Source organism: Mustela nigripes, chromosome 13 (assembly GCF_022355385.1).
Source record: "Mustela nigripes isolate SB6536 chromosome 13, MUSNIG.SB6536, whole genome shotgun sequence".
In the NCBI taxonomy this organism is placed as follows: domain Eukaryota; kingdom Metazoa; phylum Chordata; class Mammalia; order Carnivora; family Mustelidae; genus Mustela; species Mustela nigripes.
This window is the reverse complement of record NC_081569.1, coordinates 31582115-31601366: the sequence shown is the minus strand read 5'-3', so window position 1 is coordinate 31601366 and position 19252 is coordinate 31582115. Positions and strand designations below refer to the sequence as shown.

At 46.9% G+C, this 19252-nt stretch overlaps 1 protein-coding gene across 6 annotated transcripts in view; it reads right to left on the bottom strand.

Moving 5' to 3' along the window:
* The window catches only part of CELF6 (CUGBP Elav-like family member 6), a 28694-nt gene extending 11415 nt beyond the window's left edge, over nucleotides 1-17279 (bottom strand). For all 6 annotated transcript variants that reach the window (XM_059371897.1, XM_059371899.1, XM_059371893.1 and 3 more), the window contains exons 1-3: nucleotides 16700-17279; nucleotides 12896-12978; nucleotides 4034-4082 (exon numbers count right to left, since the gene is read on the bottom strand). In XM_059371897.1, the coding sequence (XP_059227880.1) occupies nucleotides 4034-4082; nucleotides 12896-12978; nucleotides 16700-16961 (394 nt within the window). In that variant the 5' untranslated portion in view covers nucleotides 16962-17279. The remainder of the gene's footprint in view (nucleotides 1-4033; nucleotides 4083-12895; nucleotides 12979-16699) is intronic.
* Nucleotides 17280-19252: the final 1973 nt, after the last annotated feature.

The following is a 19252-nucleotide window of genomic DNA, read 5'->3' as shown; positions in this document are numbered from 1 at the left end:
TCTGAAGGATTTGGGGGTTGCTGACCTCGTATAATTTGACGTTGACATTTTGAAATACACAACCCTTGAATTTTCATCCAGGCAAACATTTTAATGTTTACATTCAAATAAATCCAGATGCTGAGGAGAAAAGTTTCTGGCACTATGTTCATTTTTGATGTAGAAATGGTTGCCTTTACTATAATTAGGATATCAGGTCGTTTGGACAGTTAGGTGCATTTTCCTTTTAAGAGTATCACTCAGTGCCATAGGATGTAAAATATAGGCATGGAGTATGAAGTACATAAACAGCATGGAACTTAGCTCCAGAAATTATGGGAACAAGCTGAGATCACGAAAAGGCTGCTATAGGGCGCCTGGGTGGCTCAGATGGTTAAGAGTCTGCCTTTGGCTCAGGTCACAATCCCAGGGTTCTGGGATAGAGCCCTGCATCGAGCCCCACATTAGGCTCCCCGCCCTGTGGGAAGACCGCTTTCCCTCTCCCACTCCTCCTGCTTGTGTTCCTGCTCTTGCTATCTCTCTCTCTGTCAACTAAATAAGATCTTAAAAAAAAAAAAAAAAAAGCCTGCTATAACATAGTCCATGAAGACCTGGATGGACATCTAACACTCAGAGCATCATCAGGGTTGCAGAGGATGGCCATGGAAGAAGAGGACTCCAGCACCTTCTATTAGGCAGATTCTGTTGTGTTGGTACTATTATTGCATTGTAAGTATCGAATGTACAGGTGTTACCAGTAATTTCTAAAAGTGATACACATACAGTGTGTTTAAAACAGGTTATTTCAACCATAAACTTCATGTCTATTGATTTAAAATAAGAGGTATACTACTCTGCTGCATTGGCATCAAAATTCAAGAAAGATAATGTAAAGTAGCTGTTTTCATTAAAAGCTCATGGGTGCACAATAGATTCCTCCTATATGCAGATGGGAGGAATGGAAGTCTTTGGGCCGAAGAAGCAAAACTGGTAAGTTTGGTTAAGTTCTGCAGTGCTGGTCAACTTTTAAAAGTGGAGTCATTTGCCAACATTTAATATAATTAAAATATAAATTGTAATTAAATCATGACAGTCTCATCTATTTAAAGTTATCTACCTGGCTCCTGTAGCATTTGAGTTGGAAATCCCTGTTTTATTGAGGGAGGGGGATGGAAATCTAATAATCCCTTCTGGAAGAAAAAATGGTGGAATCTTGGAAGATTATACTGTTTGCCTTGATACCCTTTAGATTATATCTGCATTGATACCAGTGTTCTTCTTTTTTAAAATTTTTTAATAAACATATAATGTAGATACCAATATTCTTAAAAGATATAGAAATCATTGTTATTCAATTGTAAACTAAGGGATTTAATTTCAGGAATTAAAAAAAAACATGCAAGCTTATAGGGATAAATTTATTAGGACAGGTGTGATCATTAACTCTGAAGGCTTATTGAATGGGATCACAGACAGAAGACTTGAATAGGGCAAGCTGTCCCACACTGATGTCAAATGTTACATTTCAGAAGCAAAATTCAGTACCATTTTAAAAAGCTGAGTTTCTAAAGCGTTAGTTTGTTTTAAAATTCAGCAGAAAGCTGAATTCGCTTAAGAAGAAATATATAACATTGAAGAAAAGGAACACATTTTGATTACTAACAAGATTATCTAACACAGATCAGTTGGTAGTTAAATACTTGTAAATTTTAAAGGCCCAACTGTTTTTGCAAGGCTTATTACATATGCCTCCTCTCTCCTGAAGATGTAGCAGGGAACATTTGGTGGCTCTGAGTGGGAGCAGGAAGAGTTGAGAGATCTGGTCATCTAAACCTGCAAGAAGGATTATTCACGGATGCCTTTAAGAGCCATCATTTGTCAAGAAAAACGTAACTACTAAAACTGTGCAAACGTAACTACGTAAAAACTGTGCAAAACGTAACTACTAAAATTATGACTTGTACTGCCAGGCAGTCCTCTTTTCAGCTAGATTTGCTTTTCCAACTCTCCTGAGCTGCTCTGAATCTGAACAGGTGTATATAGGTGGGTACAGAATCTGTCAATGACATGACACCTGAAAACTCTGTGCAAAAAGGGGAGGGTAATGATAAAACTCTGGCTGATACCGCTGCGTGGGGTCCAGATGATAAGGACATATGGACCAGGCCAAGCAGAAGCCTCATCGGAAGCATGCTTTGTAGAGCTGCCCTCTCCCCAACAAGACTCCAGACAGCAAGAGTGCCCCCAGCACTGGGAACTTAGTTCCTGAACCAGAGCCAGGTTGCATCATGTTCTGAACTCTGTGCATGCTATTCCCTTTGCCTAAGCACTTGCTCCTTCTATTTCTCTATTTGACTACTACTTCCTTTCTCTATTTGACTACTACTCTTTCTCTTCTTCCTTTCTTTCTTTATTTGACTACTACTTTTTCATCCTTGGGATCTCAGCTTGAATATTACTACCTCAGGAAGTCCACCTTGACCTTCCAGACTAAGATAGATGCCCCTTGTTATTGTGCCCACAGTCCCCCCAGGACTTGAAAAGCACTGATCACACTGAATAGTAACCTCTTATTTACTATCCCCTCATAGCTCCAGAGCTCAGTGAGGCCAGATGCCAGGTCACAGATGCTCACAGAAAGATGCTCACATCTCTATTCCTAATGTGGAGTAAGTTACTCAGAAGATGTTGGTTGGATGGTTGAATAAACTACAGGCTCAACCTGCCTGCTTCTAAGCTCACTCAGGTGCTCTAAGCTAGCCTCTGAGCTATGGAGTAGTTAATGTTTGTGGACAAGGCTTAGAAGAGGTCCAACAATGGCCAACAATGGCCTTGATACCTAACACAGCTTCCCAAAAGGCAGAAATTCTTGGGACAAGTGAACCAGAGGTTCAGTAGGGAAGCTGGAACTTTTCAAAAACCTGTCTGGAAAGAATGAAGTGGGAAAAGAGGACATGTGTTAAGGGGAGGAGGAAACTTGGGAATATCTCTTCAAGGCAAAGTAGAAGTGGTAACACCTTGGCCTCAAATTGAGAATCAGAGACCAGAGGTCAGATCATCTAAAAGGATAAAGGAGGGTTTCATAGAGGATTTAACTCCACAATGGACCCATGAAGCTACCAGAGCCCCTCGTAAGTACAGACAGTGAGCATGAAGTCTGAGAGGATGCACACAGTTAGTAGACGTTAGTAAAGGCCTGTCAGTTGGGTTCTGTTCTCTCCCTGATTGTGGGCAACTTGTTCCACCTAACAGTGCCATGACTGATTTTGGGTAAGGCAGGGAGAGAGTCTTATCCAAGGGAGAGAGTCAGCAGACATCAGGGCATTAGGCAGATATCCTGGAATGATCTAAGACCCAAAGGTGGGAAAGATACCAAAGAACTGACAACAAAAGCTAGCATCACTTTTCCAGTGTGGAAACTGGCTAGAATGTAGCTGGCTGTCAAAAAGCACAGGCTTTCTACCCCTCCTGTTCTTAAGGAGCATTGGTTCCAGGAAACAGTACTACTAAAAACAAACAAACAAACAAACCCTTCAAAGACTTGCCATGTCCTCATTGCAGAGTCAAATTCCTTCATATGACCTGCAAAGTCTGTCTTACCAGACTCATCTTTTACCATAAGTAACCAGGCAATTACAGTGAGGAAATGAGTGGTCCCAATCCAGAGTGGACAGAGCCCTCTCTGATCAGAAGAATATATTAAAAAAAAAAAATTTCCAGCCTGGTTTTTCAAGCAAATCTGGAAGTTACATCTGACAAAACAGGAATGAACTCTCTCCAGGGCAAGGTGATAAGAGCCTCCTTCCTTTAGCTCCAGCATCTTCTCAGTCTCTTCCTGCTTCTTTGGAATCTAGGGGCCCTGGGACCCCATCTCTCCTCAGACTGAGCTGGGAAGACTAAGCTCTTTCTGGTACTGAGCAATTCTGAGACCCACTTTCCCTCGACCGACCCAAGGGAGCTCTGGTAATAAACCATGGGTAGGACTGACTCGAGGAATAGGCCCACCGTCCCCTACATAGGTGATACCCTGAGGTTTGTCACGTAGGGAAGTTACCTCCTCGGCCCTCACTGGCAGCCGGCTTCACTTGGATCGGACGATTCATCTGAAAGACATTGGACCAACACACCCAGTCAGCATGACTGCCTGGTCCTGGCACCGGGCTTCTCCTCCCCTCAATGCCTCAGGATCTAAGCCCTGTGCCCTTTGAACTCTGTACTCCACCACTCTCATGGTGGTCTATAGATTTTCTCCAAGATTCTTCATTAAACTGGGAAATTAAGAAGGTAGGAAACCTGGATGGTGGGGTGGTGATAGGAAGCTTGGGTGGCAAGCCAGGATGAACCGTGGCTGCTAAAGAGATTCGGCTCTGGGCTGGGATGACTACGCGAGGCCTGTCCCTCTGGCTCCTAGACCTCCTTACAGGCTTTGGGTGATGAGTTGGGTGGGAGGGTGGAATTGCTACTGAAGATTTGTGTTTTGTACTAAAACAGAATATAATTCTATATGTCATTTAGATTAAACAATCTGGGAATCAGACTTAGTGCTGCTTACCCCAACTCTGCCTTTTCATGGTTGTATGACTTCGAGTAAGCCACCCTCTCGCAGAGTCCATGTGTTAAATGGGGGAAAACCTTCCCCAGCTTCTGTGTCGCCACAGTTTCTACACTCACCCCCTCAGTTCCCTCCCTGGGCCCCCCTTCCCTTGAGGGTGCTGGCGTTCTCCAGCATACCGTCCTTGGCCCTGCTCATCCTGCTGTTCCCATTCTTCCTGGATAGTCTCGCCCACACCCGCAGCTTCAGCTACCATCCCCGCAGGTCTGACTCAGAGCTCTGCCTCCCCAGCCCACACCTCCCTCCTGAGCTTCAGACCCATGTACCCAGCTACATGCTGGACAGTCCCGCTGGCATCTTCCACTCAACACACCCACACCAGAGCTTATCGTTTTGCCCCGACCTGATCCTTCCAGTCATCCAAGCTAGAAACCTGGAAAGCAACTTGACTCTTCCCTTTATCCCCTCCCCCCACCAACCAGATTCACCTTCTAATTCAGGGGTTCCCTGATAAGGGTGGATAAGAATCACCTGGGAACCATACCAGACTCTCAGGTTGGGGGATTGTACAATTTGCAAAAGCTCCTAGGTGATTTCAACATACACTCCCACACATTCCCATCCCCCAACCACCCTGAGAGAATTCATGATTGAATCCCCATCTCACCTTCCTCTCATGGGTGTTGTGGGGATCACATGAGATAATGGGGACGCAAAAGGTCTTTGTAAACTGCCAAAAGCTGGGAGCGTAGGATGTGAGGAATTATTGTTGGGGGCAGACAGCTGAGTGCCGGGAGGAAAGAACAGCGGCCTTCCTGTTCATGGAGGAAGGGGTACTGATGCCCATCTGGCCTGAGAAGGTGATGATCTGACCCCCTCCCTTCAGGAAATGCACTGTTTCTGCACCAATCAGGGCCATTCCATCCTCTACCAATGTGCTCGTTGCCGAGACAACAGGCAGCTTCCTGTTACCATAGCCACAAGTGCTACCCAGTAACCATGGTAACGCCCTGGCAGTCACAGTTGAGCAATTTCCTTTGGATCAAATTTGGGGGTGGGGAACTGGGGAGGGCTTATTTAAAAAAAAAAAAAAAAGGAAAGGAAAGGAAAAGAAAGGAAAACAGGCCAGGCCTGAACCAGCGCAATCTCCCTCCCACCCAGGGCTCAGGTTCTTATACGCTCTGACACACCCACCCGCTGGCAGTGGAGCCCCTGCAGTGTACCAGGTTGTGGGTGGGGGCCGAGACACCGACAGGACTCAGGCTGCAGTCTAGAGGGGATGACAGATCAATCCAAGCAGATCAGGGCGAGCTGGGCAGGTCTGGATTGGCTGGGACCAGGGACCAGGAGGAATGGGAACCGTCCCTGGGCATGGCCACCTGTGATTGTGGAGGAGAGACCAAGAGACAGAGCCATGGAGAGCAGAGAAACAAGGAGAGATGAAGAGACACAAGAAGACAGAAATCATGAGAGAAAGAGACACACCCAGAAAGGGGCAAGGAAAGAGAGAAATACTGGTGGATATGGGAAGGAAACGAAGGGATAAGAGGTCAGGAAGGAGCACAGGAAAGGCAGGGAGGAGTGTGGCAGGGAAGAAGGAAAAAGGGCTAGAAGCCTGGGGTGGGGCGCAGTGAGGGTGAGCAAGACCATCATTATTTTATTAGTTCTTAAATAGATCCTGAGAATTTCTCTCTGGAACCTAGAGTGACAAGCACATGTGACAGCAGTGGTTTCCATGGCAGCTGCCTCCCTGGCTGGGTTTCTGGAGAGATGGATCTCATCAGTGCTCTAGGGGACACCCCGTTCCCCCTCCACCCTCCCCAACTCTTGAATGGAGAGTGGGCATTAGGTGAAATATACATGTTCATAGACCTGGCAGAGTCCAAGCCTCAGAGTCTGGCACCTACGCTTACCACTGTTCGGGCATGCTGCCAGCATTTCCTGAACTCTTTGAAAAGCCCCAGCCTGGGACCTTCATGGAAGACAATAATGACCCTTGAGACCCTGTCCTCGATGACTTATGGAGGGGACTATAACGCCACTATTTTGTAAGAGCCCACTATGTACCATGCCCTTTCTGGGAGACCATACATACATTGTCTCTAAACTCTTTCCAACTGCTCTGCAAGGTAATACCATTGTCCCCATAGTATAGATGGGAAGTCTGAGGCTGAGGGAGGATAAATCACTTGTGCAAGTCACAGGATGGGTAAGTGGTTGAGCTGGGATTTGTCTCCAAGTCTGTCTGATGCTGAAGTCCATGTTTTTGCATTGTGCTGCTCAACTCCATTCTTAAGACATGAACACAAGGAATGAGGCATAGAGTGACCAGGGCCTTGGGAGGAGTTCAAGGTAGAATTCTGCAGGAGAGGCTGACTCCAACTGGAGAGGTCGATACAGGGAAGGCTTTACAGGGGAGGCAAAGTTTGACCTGGACTTTGCAAACTGGGGTCAATGAGCCATGTGGAGATAATGGGAGAGATAAAGCTGGCGGCTTAGCACTCCAGATGGCTGGGGGATAGAAAGGAAGCTGCAAGTCTGAAGGAGCAAGGATTCAGGTAGCCAGGGTAGAGCAAATTGCTTCTGAGTCATATGGCCGTGGATTTAAATCGTGGCTCCATCAGTGGCAACTTCTCTAAGGTCTCTGAGCCTTAGTATGCACATTAGTAAAAGGGAGAATTATGATCCTACCATGCAGTGTTGTGTTTGCTTGTTTGTTCTTAATGGAAGGGTATGAAACTAAAAGGTAGCCAGTGACCACGGTGGGAGGAATTGTGAAAAACAAAACAAGGAATTTTGGCTTTGTTGTATTTCCAAGGCAGTAGGGATCCAGAGATGCATATTAAATGGGGATAGATCCCATGAGCTGTCACTATGCTGAAAAAAAAGATCGGAAAGGGAAAGATTAGAGGTGGGAAGATCAATGATACAGGTAAGGGGTGAGGGTGACCTGGACCGGGGCAGAAGGAAATGGACAGATTCAAGAGATGTTTAGAATGAATTAACTGGACTAAAGTTCTACTGGATGTGGGAACTGAGGGAGAAAAGGAAATAGTGGCTGACCTTTAGGTTTATGGCTTAGGTGATGAGGGATTTGGCAGTTTGGGAGTTTGGAGATGCAGGGGAAGTCCCAGGAGAGGAGCCCAAGAGGATGAGGACAGAGTTGGGGAAAGTGGTTCTTCTTTGGTCCCCACTGGGAAGTGGTTAGAGAGGACACCTGGAATTTAGGTACACTCTGCATGACTGGAGAAAAAAAAAGAGCTGTCTGCATGAACTGCCTAAGCAACCCTGCCCTGCCTCGTTCTTGCCACAGCCAGCAGAGGGATGTGGAAGTAGGGTGAGGCAATCCCTGCTCCCCTTTGAATAAGGGGAATTGCATCCTTGGCCAAGAATTTGTCCTGGGACCTCAGGTGAGCTCCTGCCCTTGGCTGAGTACCTATTCACTTGAAAGTTTCCCAGATAGAGTCCAGGCCCACGTCTGCTTCAGGGCCCAGACCTGGTGGGGAAATCAAGGGAGAGAATGTCAGAAAGCAGAGAGAAGAACCTAGGCAGTGGAGTGGAAAAGTTTAGAGGCAGTGCAGTCATACATGAGACCCTGGTACTTTGGCCCCCATGAGTAGAAGGGAAGGCAAGGCCCTACCCCTTTTTCCTGCTTGATTTGCCTAAAATTCCTGCTTTGGAGTGAGACTTGAGTCCATCAAGACACTTCTGTGTCTTACACTGAGCACTTGTGCCCTCAACTTCTTAACCACCACCTCTCTTGGACAGGTGACATGGATGCAGGGAAGAGAGAGGCAGAGAAAAAAAACTTCACCATTTTCAGTTCTTTGTTTTACCTACCCTCTCTTCTAATCCACTCCACTGCCAAGTACCACTAGTTCTAGAATCTATATGGATATCCTAAATAGCTCTCAAGGCTGTCCTCTCTTCCCCATTCCTGCCCTATCCCCAAAGCTAGGCCAGTATACTCATTCAGCTGCATTCAAGCAACAGTGTCCTAATGGATCATCTGCCTCCAGTGTTCTTTCTTCTCTAACCCAACCATCATACTATAGCTGAAGTGAGCTTTTAAAACCAGTCCCTCACTCTTCCTTGATTAAAATCCACCTATGGGGGGCGCCTGGGTGGCTCGGTGGTTTGGGCCGCTGCCTTCGGCTCGGGTCATGATCTCAGGGTCCTGGGATCGAGTCCCACATTGGGCTCTCTGCTCCGCAGGAAGCCTGCTTCCCATTCTCTCTCTCTCTCTCTCTCTCTCTCTCTCTCTCTCTGCCTGCCTCTCTGCCTACTTGTGATCTCTGTCTGTCAAATAAATAAATTAAATCTTAAAAAAAAAATCCACCTATGGGAGTGCCTGGGTGGCTCAGTGGGTTAAAGCCTCTGCCTTCAGCTCAGGTCATGATCCCAGGGTCCTGGCATCAAGGCCCACGTCGGACCCTCTGCTTGGCGGGGAGCCTGCTTCCTCCTCTCTCTCTCTCTGCATGCCTCTCCCCCAACTTGAGATCTCTGTCTGTCAAATAGATAAATAAAATCTTAAAAAAAAAATAAAATCCACCTATGGTTCCCTATTGCAAACCTCCCGATAAAGCCCAAGATCCTAAGACTGGCAGTCCAAACCTGTGAGTTTTGCCTCCCTTGCTGCCCCAGAGACACAATACTCTTCATTCACATAGAGCCTTGGCTGTCTTCACTGGACACCTTCCCTACCAATCCTCACACTGTATCCAGAATCCCAGAAGTCGTCTTGTCTTTCAGCTTTCTAGACCCTCAGATGTGATGAAATATGATCATATATGGGATCGGGTAGCATTCCCTCTGTGAAGCACCTCCTCTCTCTCCACTCCTGATGCTCCTTTTATGTGCCCAGGTGTAAACTGCACTGAGATGCAGTGAGTTATTTCGGGCTGGAAAAAGCTCCTTGAGGGCAAAGTTCTGATTTGCTCACTAGGCAGCTGCTAGCACATACAGTGCCTTGTGTGAGTTACAAAAAGGCACTCCCCTGACTCTGTGGATGAATTTGAAAAAAAAAAAAAAAAGTGCCTCTTCCTTTGGGCTGACACAGCCCTGTGATAATGTGCATGGCTTGGTCAGGAGAGCGTGGATGAATTTTAGCCCCCACTTGCTCTTTCTGCACAAGCTGTTTTGTGCAGGGCACAACCTGCAAAAGCAAATGTACGCAGTTGTCTGTCTCCTTCACAGTGTTTGAAGGGACGAATGCCCAGTGGAAGGGAAGTCATGAGTAGGGAGAGAGACAAGTGAGGGGAGGGCACCTTCTGGGCTAGGGTTGGGCCCACCTTCTTTAGGTGGATTCTGCAGCCTAAAATGAGGCTGCAAGACATAGCTTCAGCTTTATGAAGAAGAAGCTACAGAAGATGGGACAGAGCACAGGTTTAAAGGAAGTCCTGAGCGGGGAGCCAAGTTTTGATAGGTAACAGAAATTAGCAGGGGCATGTGAAGGGGAGCAAAAGGGAGATCCCAGTCCAGTAGATATTGTGAAATTTTCCCCAGAGGTTCAGGCTTTCTCTTTGGGGAACCCCAACCTTTACAGCTCCCAGGGTGACAATCCTGCCTGTCTCTAGCAAGAGCCCAGATTAAAGTCTTCCCCTGCTTCTCCAGCAGATGGCAGCTGTGCCCAGGACCCAGTGCCTACAGAGAGCTGGACACCCTCCTCCCTTCATGCTGATGGGCCTGAGGCCAGGTGACTAACACTGCTGCTGCCCCTGGCAGGCCCAGAGGAAAGATTGATGGCACGGACATTGCTTGGGCTGGCCAACAGAGCCATCGATTTTCATTTAGGAGAATAATTAAATATTAATTTTCACTTTGTTAAGCTGGAGAGGGTGAATAAAGCCAATCCTGGCAGTACAAAGGCAGGCCATGTTGGAAGCCTGTGGATGAAATGGTGGGAGAGGGCAGATGTACCCAGTCATCATCCCCTCCAGAACCTTAGACCTGTCTGCCACCAGCTTGGCCCAGGTAATAGTGTAGTAGTTAAGTGAATGAGTTCTGGAGCCAGACTACCTGCATCTTCCCAGGTCTTCCTATTAGTAGCTTCATAACCTTGGGTAAGTCGCTGGTTTCCTTTGACTGAGTTTCCTCATCTGTAAAATGGGAAGGCCAATAATACCTTCTTGTTAGAGGACGAAATGACTTTGAACGTGCAAAATGCTAGGAACACTGTCTGGAATCAACAAATGCTAGTTATTATTTTTTCTCTTTTCTCCTTCAGAAATTATTCTGTTAGTCCAGAGCCTCACAGCTCTTATCTCAGGTGCCCTCAGTCTCATTCAGTCCTCCCTTTGTGGAGCCGTGTGGCTGGTCAAAGAGGGTTTTTTGGTTTTGCTTTTGTTTTTTAATTCCAAAGTTCATCTTAATTTTCTCAGTGCTCCCATTGCTTTCAAGATAAAGTCCAAGTCCCTCATCCTGGCATCCAAAGTTTCCTCTTCCACCACTGCCCTCTGGTGGATCTTCTCTCTGGCCTGGCCCATGCTTACATGGGCCCTCCTCCACAATCCCAACCCCATTCACACCCATCTTGTTCCTTCTGTCTCTGCACCTTTCTATGCTGTTTCCCACACGGAATGTTACAGTTTGTCTCAGTGACTTTCAATTTTAGCAGCAGAAGTCATTTGCTCCCATGGTTGGATGAGTAATAACTTCTACTACTACCCCTACAAACACTGCTGTTACTATTACTACTACCATCACCACCACCTAACCCATATTAGTGCTTGTTGTCTACAAAGAACTATGCTAAGTACTTTATGTGAGTTAGTTCACTTAATTATTATAACTATTCTATGAATTTGTTTTTACATATGAGGATGCTTAGGCTTTAAAGTAAAGACATGCCCAAGGTCATACACCGAGTTAGTGAGTGGTAGGGCCTGGATCCATACCCAGGTCTGTCTGACTCCAGAGCCTACACACAGAGACTTGGTGAGGATAATACGTTGGTGTTACTTAATGCTGAGTCTTCAAGAGTGAGGCTCAAGTTGCTTCAGTTACTGGGATTAGTCTTATGAACTGATGGTACACTAACAGCTTGGTCAGCTCTAGGCAAACCTTGTGCCATTGCTAGACAGCTCTGATTCAGAAAAGTGATTTCTTTGTACTGAGCTGAAATTAGTGTCTGTTCTTTATATCCACTGATCCTGATCCTGCCCTTTAGAACCACCCGCAGCAAACCAAAACCTCTTAATAATCTGAAGGTGGTTGTCCCCACCTCAACAGTAATATTTATTGAGATCTTACTCTGTGCCAGGTACTTGCTAAGCCTCAGTTAATCCTCATGGTAGCCCAGTGAGTTAAGTGTTAGTATAACCCACTCCTTACAGATGCAGAAATCAAAGCTCATGAGTCTAAATAATGTATCTGGAGACACAGAACTTAAATGACAAATCTGGGATTCAAGTCTAGGTCTGCGAGACTCAGAAAGTAGTATCCTTAATCATTATGTAGTGATGCCTCCCTATGAAAGCCCCCATTAAACCCTATCTTCTCCAGCCAAATATCTCCAATTTCTTCAAATCACCATCCATGACATAGTTTATGTCCCCATCCCATCCTGGTCTCTTTCTGATAGGCTAATGATCCTCTTAAGTCTGAAGCTTAGAACTGGAAATAGTCCCAGGCTTGGCCTGCCCAGGGCATTTGAATAGTGCTTTTGTTGTAGATCCATCACTCCTTTGACAAGGGAAAATGAGGTTATGTTGTATGATTTGCTTTTGGTGAACCCACACTAGTTCTTAACAATCACCATTCTCTTCCTGCCACATGGTCTGTAGGCCCCACTTTCCTTTTTGTCCAGTGATTAGCCATTAGCTAATGCCATATGAGGTGCCACTGATATATAATGGTTTAACTGTGCACATATAATCAGGTCCTCTTAGCTTTAACCAAGTGTTTGGGGGAAAAGAAGGAAAGCAATCTTGGTGAGTCAAGGCACCAAAAAAAAAAAAAAATTACAGGAAGAAGACAAAGGGAAGTGCTATAGAACTGGAAAAAAGTAGGATACCAGCCTACCCGATGTATCTGCATATATTCTCACACCAGGGACAAATGACACATTAAGCCATGACTTTAGCCAAGGCTGGCAAATTCTGGCATAGCGCACAACACTTGTGCTTCTCTGAAAAGGTAAGGTGGAATATTTGGCCCAAGTGTTAAGCTCATTTCTTTGGGCCAGAAGACTAAATATACCAAAGAACCTAAAGCTGTTTGGGGCACGGGTAAGCTAACATCTAGAAAGGTGACTCTGCTTCTAGTTCCTGGTCCCAGCCCAGCCCCTACATGCTACTTTGGCATGCACATAAGGCATGTCCCCAGCCTGAGGTGATCCCCACCCCCCAACCCTGGTGGACTTACCCCTGGCAGGGTCTTCTGCTCGTGCAGTGCACTCTGAGCCTTGAGAGCAGAGTCCCGGGCGCAGTAGGTGAGGAAGGCACAGCCTGGAGAGGAAGAGGCTGGCTCAGGGGGTTTCCTGAAACCCCCAAATACTCTTTGTGGAAAGACCCCATTAAGTGACAAACTTAAGGCCACTCTCCTTTCACAAAGCACTGCTCTGAGAAGCCTTCTCTGCCTCCCGCCTTCTCTGAATGGAGGGCCTTCATGTATCTGAGTCCCAGACTCTGGCTCCCTCTCATTGGCTCCTGGTTTCTTGCCTAGGGAACATGTGTACCCACATCCAGCCACATGCTCATACAATCCCACAGCTCCCCTCCCCACTCCAGCCATAAGTCCGGTTGGGGTTAAACCTCCCTAAGCGGCTTTTCCTTCAGCTTTAACCCCAGCCTCTCCCTTCCTTTTCGTATTTATACTCACAGAGTCTCCCAGAATCAGCCTCAATTCCTTCCCAACTCAGTTTCAGATGGGAGGAGGCAAAAAGGAGGAGGAGGGTTGGGAGTCAAACCCAAGACATCACAACTTCTTCTTAATGCCTCCCTCTTCCAAGTTTGAAGCTGTGGAATGGGTTAATCTGAGGCTTGCAAGATGGGGCTGATTTAAGGACTTTCTGCAGAGAGGAGCTTTCAGGGACCTCCAATCCTATCGAAGAAGCTTGATCTGTCAGCTCTCCCAGTACTTCAAGATAGGGCCTGTTAAAGGGTTATTGTGCCCCAAATCTTACTTCTCTGAAAGAACCAGTAGTTATGGGACAGAGACTGGGTTGAGTCCAAGGATTAGTCCTACTCCCCTTTAAGTTCAGCCTCAGAAACTGTAGCCTGCTAGGAAGCACTGAGGCAGGGATCTCTTCCTTTCCAGTAGTCACTGAGCATTCACGCATTCAAAAAATATTTGTTGAGTACTGACTTGTTATGGTGGGGCATTATACGGGCTTGGGGATGAAGTGGTAACAAGGCAGACACATTCCCTATTCTCATGGGGGTCATGTAAAGAATCATGAGAGGAATGTAATTTGAGTCCAAAACGTTGAGGAATGCTTCAAAGAACACACTGAATCCTCAATAACAAACAGGGCTTACCAAAGTGACAAGAAGGGTGGTGATTATTTCAGGCTGAGGAAATAGCACATATGAAGACTGAGGCAGGAATTTGGTGTCTTGGGGAAATGGATGGAAGACTAGTATGGTTGGAGATTGGTGAAAGGAGGCAGAGTGGATGGTGAGGTAGGTAGGGATCAGGTCACCTATAACCTTGTAGGCCTCAGTCTGGATTTTGAACTTTTCTCTAAGAGCAATGAAGAGCCACTGAAGGATTTGAAGTGGGGATCTGACATGATAAGATCTATGTTTTCAAAAAGAGCCTTCTGAGTGTAGGAAGGAGAAAGACTGAAGGAAGAGAAGGTGGATGTGAGAAGCCATTAGGAGCTTCGTGAAGTTTTCCACTTAGACCTCAGCAGACTAGGAAGGCAAATGGGAACATTTTCTCTGATGTCTTCTATGTGGCTGCACCCTTAAGGTGGGTGACTATCTGCTTAGAGAACACCTGAGACAAACTCTTACTGTATTGATAGGGAAACTGAACCCAGAGGGTGTGTCAGTGGCAGAATGGGGTTTCGAATCTCCTAACTCTTAGGCTGACGTTGTTTTCAAAGCCCTGTGACTGCTTCCCTCAGTACCCAGTCATCAGAAGGAAAATGAGTCACTCTGGCTTTTGGATGTCGCTGTTGCTGGGGAGAAAGGAGGGAAGATGTTGACTTGGAGACCCTCCCCAATCATGCTGCAAGGCAACCCTGCCTTGGAGAACTTCGGGTTGGTTTGGGGATATATCACGAAACACCTGATTTGCTTACATCTCTGCTCCGTCTTCTGCCACTCAGCCATATCAGCTGACGTCAGAACTGGGCAGGGCTGGGGCCCTGTCTGAAAGGCTCAGGGGCCCAATTGCTGCCCAAAGGAGCCCCTTGTGGAATACCTGGGATAGGGGGTGGAAAAAGGAGGGATGAAAAGACAGAGAAGCATGACTTGAGGGAGAGACACACGAAAATAAGAAACGGGAAGAATTAGAGCTAAATGGAGAGGGAGAAAAAGGATGAGAGAACAATTCAGACTCTGATGGTATTTGAATGAGAAGAGTGATAACTAAAGGTATCTTATACACTTCCCTTATTGTACAGATGGCCCAGAAAGATTAGCTTGTGCTTACACACTGAAATAAATGTCTAGAAAATAAGAAGATGAATTGCTATGGATGGATGGACAGCCAGGCAGTTGGACAGCATTAGAAGGAATCTGGGTGGCATAGTCTTATTCTTTCATGCCCCTTTTAATGTAACCCCACCCCAAAGTGTTAAAGACACATTGCTCCCTTGCTGGTCCCAGATCTTCTGTGGGCATTTTTGTGAAGCCCCTGTGTAAGTGTGCCTAAGGACGTTCCAAAACCTCCCAGTTAAAAAGAGGTGGCAGCCTCATTCCAGCTCTCAGGGCTTAGGAAAGTATCTTTAGCTGGTATCCAGGGCCCACCACTTTTCTCCTAGGAAAATCATGGAGGATGGTTGGTGACCCTTCCCCCTCAAATCCTGAAACTGAAGTGTGATGAACGTGGAGAGAGGTAGAAGTGTTTCTCCTTAAATAATTTCCTTCCCCTGCCCCTGTATGACATGTGACTCCAGCTCTCTTACTCCAGCCCAGCCTGGACAGACTTTTCTGCATGTAAACAAGCCTCCTTCCTCTCTCTACAGGAAGAAAGGGGTGTGGCTGGACAGGACTGTGGTGCCTGTCTCTCTAGCAAGGGCAGGGGAGAAAAAAAATCCCTTCTGCCTCTTCAACCTGACCCACCCTGAAGCTCTGGTCCACAGGCTTTGCTCCAGGACCAGCCTGTGAAAGATGGAGAGCAGGAGGCTATAAAGAGGATTGGGGAGGGGTAAAGATGAGGTACCTAGTGGGGGAGATTAGAGGATAAAAGAAGGGTGGGTTCGCTGACAGGAAACATGAAACAAGGGGGCACAAGGTGGTGGTTTTTCCCAGCTGAGGTCAGGGTTCTGGAATCAAGTCAGAAGAGGCAGAGTATTGGCATTCTGGCAGGGGGGTGGAGAGATTGGGTTATTGTCCAACATAAGGGTGGAATTTGGAGCTGAGAGCCTCCTTGTGGGGAATTGGATTTTGTGAGTTAACCAGGCCTGGATTCTGAAGAAGGAAGGACCTTGGGTTTGGGGAGGGGGGTAGTAGCAATCTGCCTCAAAGGAAGGCTCTGTGGGGGTTGGCTGAGCTTAGAGGCCAGAATGAGGGGTACAAGTCCAAGATATATGTGCAGGCGGTTAGGCCTGAGTGGGGTGATACCAGATTGGGGGAGGAGGCCAGAAATGATTGGGTCCAGGGTTTGGGAGATTGAGGATATCAAAGGTCAAATAACTTTCCGAATTCCAGGATTTGGAATGTCTGATGAGAGGAGTGGAGAAAGGTCCAACTGAAAGGTCGGGATTGTTGGGATGTGAGAGGTGAAAGGCAGGGAGTTAGAGGTTAGAGTGGAGAACATGTCAGGGGATCAGAATGATGATCAGTGGGAGGATATCAGAAAGAAAATTCCAGGTTGGGGGTTCTGTGATCTGGAGAGGAGACTGGGCTGAAGTGGGACTGGTATTGGATTGGTGTTGGACTGACTCTAGGTAGATCTAAGGTTGGGGCTGCGGTTGAGGCTGGGGTTTGGGCCGGGCCCACTCTAATCGGATTGGGGCAGGGCTGGGCTGGGCTGGGCTGGGCTGACCCCGCGCACCTTTGTGGAGGCCGGTGAGCCGGTCCTTCAGCACCGTCAGCTCGTAGATGCGGCCGAATTCCTCGAACAGCGGCTTGAGGTCCTGCTCGTCCAAGCCCCGCGGGATCTGCCCCACGAAGAGCTTGATGGCGTCGTGGTCCTTCATGGGCACGGCAGGACCGGGGTTTAGCCCGCTCATGCCGACGCCGCTGTCCGCGGTGCTGAAACCTAGGCGCGGGCCGGGGCCGGCGGGCGGCGCAGACCCTCCGGGCGCCGCGGCCATATCCCCGCCCGGTCCGCCCTCCCGCCGGTCCCACTGGTCCCGCCTGTCCCGCCGTCCCCTCCCTGGACCGGTGATGAGGGCCAGGGGGGAGGGGGCGGGGTCCGGGCGGCGGGGGCGGGGGGCTGCACTGGGGGCGGGTCCGGGTGGAGGGGCGTAGAGGGGGTGGGGCGGGCTGGAAAGGGGCGGGGCAGGGGGCGGGGCAGGACGGGGCAGAGGCGGCGGGACGCTGGGGTCTGGGTTGAGGTCCCCGCGCGGCGCTATCCGGGCTCCCGCCCGAGCTCTCCCGGAGCCGAGCCCCGAGCCCCAGCCCCGGTGCTTGGTGACGTCAGGCAGCCGGCTGCCGAGTCTACGCAAATGATTTGCATAATGAGGAAGCAGCGACCAATCAGAGCTGGAGTTGACCGGGCTCCGCTGGGGGCGGGAGGGGCGGCTGGGCTCACGCGCTCCTGTTCGCCATGGCAACTGGACCCTTGGACGCCCTGTGTGTGTTGAGAGTGTGCGGGCGTGGCTGTGGATCGCGCGTGTGCGCCTTGGACCGCGTGAGGGGAAGTAGCTTCGTCATGCGTGGTGATGTCTGTGGGAGTTGGAGTGAGCCCCCTCCTCACACAGAGGCACACACGTAGCCACACACACTTCCAATCACTGGAGCGTTTCCTGCGGGGGTGGATGGGGATTCCTCTTCTGCATTCCCACTACCAAAGCCAGTTCCTCGGAGCCGATCCCACCCCGCCCCATCACACATGTCTCTTCGGTGCCTTCACTTCCTTAGCCACGCGCCTCAAGCACGTTCGTCTCCCCTGCATCCCCCAAAATAAAAAAACAAATTCTTAATGAGAGGGAAAAAAAGAATAAAACAAAACAAAACTCCAAAACATTCCTTGGACACGGATTCTTCCTCAGGAGAGTGAGGGAACTTATATTAGCCATATTTGCTCAGTTGCCCCGCTCATTCCAATTCCCGTAAGCTCAGAAATGTTATCCTCCTTTTCTGGAGAAGGGAGCTGTGGCTCTGAGAGTTAAGGAGGACAGGACCGCTCTAACAATCGCTGAGCACAGGGTAAGAAAAGAAAGGGGAATACACATACAGTGTATCTAAATATTTAAAAGATACAAATCAAGTTACAATTTGTTGAATATGTTCGCCTCTTATTTTCACAAAAACACGTCTGTTTAAAAAAATTATGTGTAGAGCTGTTTTTTTATATGGCTGAAAGTTAGCAGAATATCAAAGCTGATGGAATCCTATTACTCTTGTTTATGTCTCAATGTTCTGATAGGCTAATGATGTTTGAACAGAAGAATCCAATAGGGATAAATAATTTATAAATTCTATAATTATTTCATAAAACTTTTTTCTTGCTTTCTTCCAGTAAAATTGCTAACCTCTGCTGATTGACCACTCCAAGTAACTGTTAAAGAGCAGCAGTGGCAATCGGAATTAACAAAATATTCTTAGAGAAACATTCAATTTCAGAAATTGTGATTTTTAATTTTTTTTACTTTTAATAAAAGCTACCCTTTTAATTACCTAATTATGGAGTGTGTTGCCAAAACATTTCACCTTTATTCAGTTTGATGTATTTTTTAACTTCCTTGCAACTTGCTTTTTGACCCATGGATTATTTATAACTGTATAGTTTAGTTTCCAAGTGTTTGGAGACCTTCCTGTTATCTTTCTGTAATTGATTTCTAGTTTGAGTTCATTTTGGTCAGAAATAGTCTGTATTATTTCAATTCTTTTACATTTGTTGAGGTTTTGTGATCCTCAGACTTGATCGAACTCAGTAAATGATTTGTTGGTGTTTGAAAAGGATGTATATTCTGTAGGTGGGTGGAGTGTTCCTTTATGATATATCTATTTCCTTGCTGACTTTATGGGCAGTTGTTTTTATCAACTATTACTTGTGAATTTAACTATTTCTTCTTTCAGTTCCATTAGCTTTTTCCTCACATATTTTGTAGTTCTGTTGATTGGTTCAAAGAAATTCAAATTGTTATGTCTTTTTGGTGAATTGACCCTTTGATCATCATGTAATGTCATTTTCTCTTCTAGATCTTGCTCTGAGACCTACTTTATTTCTTGCTTTATTTCTTTATCTGATATTAGTATAACCACTCCTGATTTATTCTGGTTAATGTTTTCATATCTTTTTCCATACTTTTATTTTCAATCTACCTATATTGTTATATTTGAAGAGAATTTTCTGTAGACAGCATATAATTGGGTCATTTCAAAAATCCAAGCTGCTGATCTTCATCTTTTAATTGCTGTATTTAGACCATTTACATTT